Source organism: Talpa europaea, assembly GCF_964194135.1.
Source record: "Talpa europaea genome assembly, chromosome: 4".
NCBI classification, from domain to species: domain Eukaryota; kingdom Metazoa; phylum Chordata; class Mammalia; order Eulipotyphla; family Talpidae; genus Talpa; species Talpa europaea.
In genome coordinates, this window is record NC_140070.1 from 84,948,532 (window position 1) to 84,950,789 (window position 2,258).

General features: G+C 34.5%; 1 protein-coding gene across 1 annotated transcript; it reads left to right on the top strand.

The window, feature by feature from the left end:
- Positions 1 to 933: 933 nt before the first annotated feature.
- On the top strand, positions 934 to 1,854 carry LOC311169252 (olfactory receptor 5AC1-like; the record flags this gene model as incomplete). Its single annotated transcript, XM_084231059.1, has 1 exon — positions 934 to 1,854. One exon carries the CDS (start codon positions 934 to 936, stop codon positions 1,852 to 1,854), a length of 921 nt encoding a protein of 306 aa, XP_084087185.1.
- Between the last annotated feature and the right edge of the window lie 404 nt (positions 1,855 to 2,258).

The following is a 2,258-nucleotide window of genomic DNA, read 5'->3' on the forward strand; positions in this document are numbered from 1 at the left end:
TAAAACTCAAAATGATTCATTTTTAGTCTGGTACTCTGACTTGCCTTATTTAGGTTAATCATTGCCTATTCATGTATTCCCTCTTTTCTCTTTATTTGATTTGCATTTGAAAAAAATTTATTATTTTTACTATTTACATTAAATCTAGATTTTCAACAAACTGGCTATTCATTCTACTGTGGTGTCTATTATAAAGTTTCATTCCACCTTAATTTTGGCAGCCTTACTTGCAGTCTCAAAAAGAGCAGAAAAAATCTTTTGATTATTTTAAAATTTGTGCCTCTGAAATATGAAAAGATATTCTCAGTTAACTAGAAAATGATTGCTTACTTTGAAATATCTAACATAGCTCTTAGATCTCTCCAAATAGGCAAATAAGCTGACTAGTTTCTTTAATTTCCCTCTGTCATCTGGAATCTTAAAAAAAGGGTTATTTTAGCATCACATGTGTAACAATAGAGTTAGGATTCTATGTGTGACTGAGCTAAGATGATAGTGCTCCAACTTATAAGGCACTAAATATGTGTTAACTGAATTATTCTGATGCCATATTAGAATTTATAGAGAAAATTTATGAGTCTCCTGGAAATCTTGAGTGGTTTTAAGGTGGTACAATAAAAAATTCCCAAAAGAATTTTGGGATGATTTTGATGAAAATATAAAAGAGAATGGTAATGTATAAAAAGCAGCAGAAATGGGATTTTCACTTTATGTCTTTTTACTTTACCCATTAATGTCTTAAATGAAGGGAATATAAAAATATACTTAAAATATACTTAATATTTCTAAGTGTCTTTAAATCAAAAGGGAAAATCTTTTCCCTTATATTTCTTGAGGAAGCATATGATGCTACCATCCACACTAGTTCCACCATCCTTCATTCAGTTTCCTTTACCTCTTTTCTCGTGGCAGCGATCACCCAAAGTGAATACAATGGAAGCAAACAAGACACAGGTGACTCAGTTTGTTCTCACAGGACTCACAGATCGTCCTGGGCTGCAGGTCCCTCTGTTCCTGGTGTTCTTGGCCATCTACCTCATCACCATGGTGGGCAACCTTGGACTGATTCTTCTCATCTGGAAGGACCCCCAACTTCACACCCCCATGTACTTCTTCCTTGGAGGTTTAGCCTTTGCAGATGCTTGGTCTTCATCCTCTGTGACTCCCAAAATGCTTGTGATTCTTTTATCTAAGAATCACATAATATCGTTGGTTGAATGCTTTACCCAATTTTATGTTTTTGCTTCCAGTGCCAGCACAGAATGCTTTCTCTTGGTAGTCATGGCCTATGATCGCTATGTAGCCATATGTAACCCCTTGCTTTATCCAATCGTGATGTCCAACAGAGTCTGCACTCATTTGATAAGTATATCATATGTAATTGGGTTTCTGCATCCCATAATTCATGTCGGATTACTATTAAGATTAACTTTTTGCAGGTCCAACATAATACATCATTTTTACTGTGAAATTTTGCCACTATATACAATTTCTTGTACTGACCCATCTATTAACTCATCAGTGCTTTTCATTTTCTCAGCTTTAATACAAGCTTTCACTTTTATGACCATCATAGTTTCCTATACTCGTGTCCTCTTTGCCATCCTGAAAAAGAAGTCTGAAAAGGGCAGGAGCAAAGCCTTCTCCACATGCAGTGCCCATCTGCTCTCTGTTTCCTTATTCTATGGCACCCTCTTCTTCATGTATGTGCGCCCTGGCTCTGGACCAGATCAATATCAAGATAAAATGTATTCACTGTTCTACACGATAATAATTCCCCTGTTAAACCCCTTCATTTACAGCCTAAGAAACAAGGAAGTTTTAGGGGCACTGAGAAAAGTGATAAAGAAATAAATATTTTAGGATACCTTTTATAATTCTATTCATCCTACTTCTGTTTAAATAAAACTTAATATCTGACCTGAGTTTTGTACATAGTAGAAACTTAATAAATAGTTGTTACATGAATGAGTAATAAGGCTTAGACTATATAAGTTTATCTCTGTCATATGTGATTGTGATCCTCAATCACTCCACTTACCTTGTTATTTTTTTTTTGCTGTAGATGTTTACATGTGTCCTCGAGGATGAAAGTGATCTGAAATCCCCAAATTACTAAATGTCTATAACAAAGAACCTCTTTTGTTTACCAATGAAAATTTTTTAGAAACTCTTTTGAACTGATTTTCTTGTCAAGGAAGACTCAGCTATGTAAAAAAAAAAAGTACTTATGCACTTCTAAACAAATCTAGAGGAAA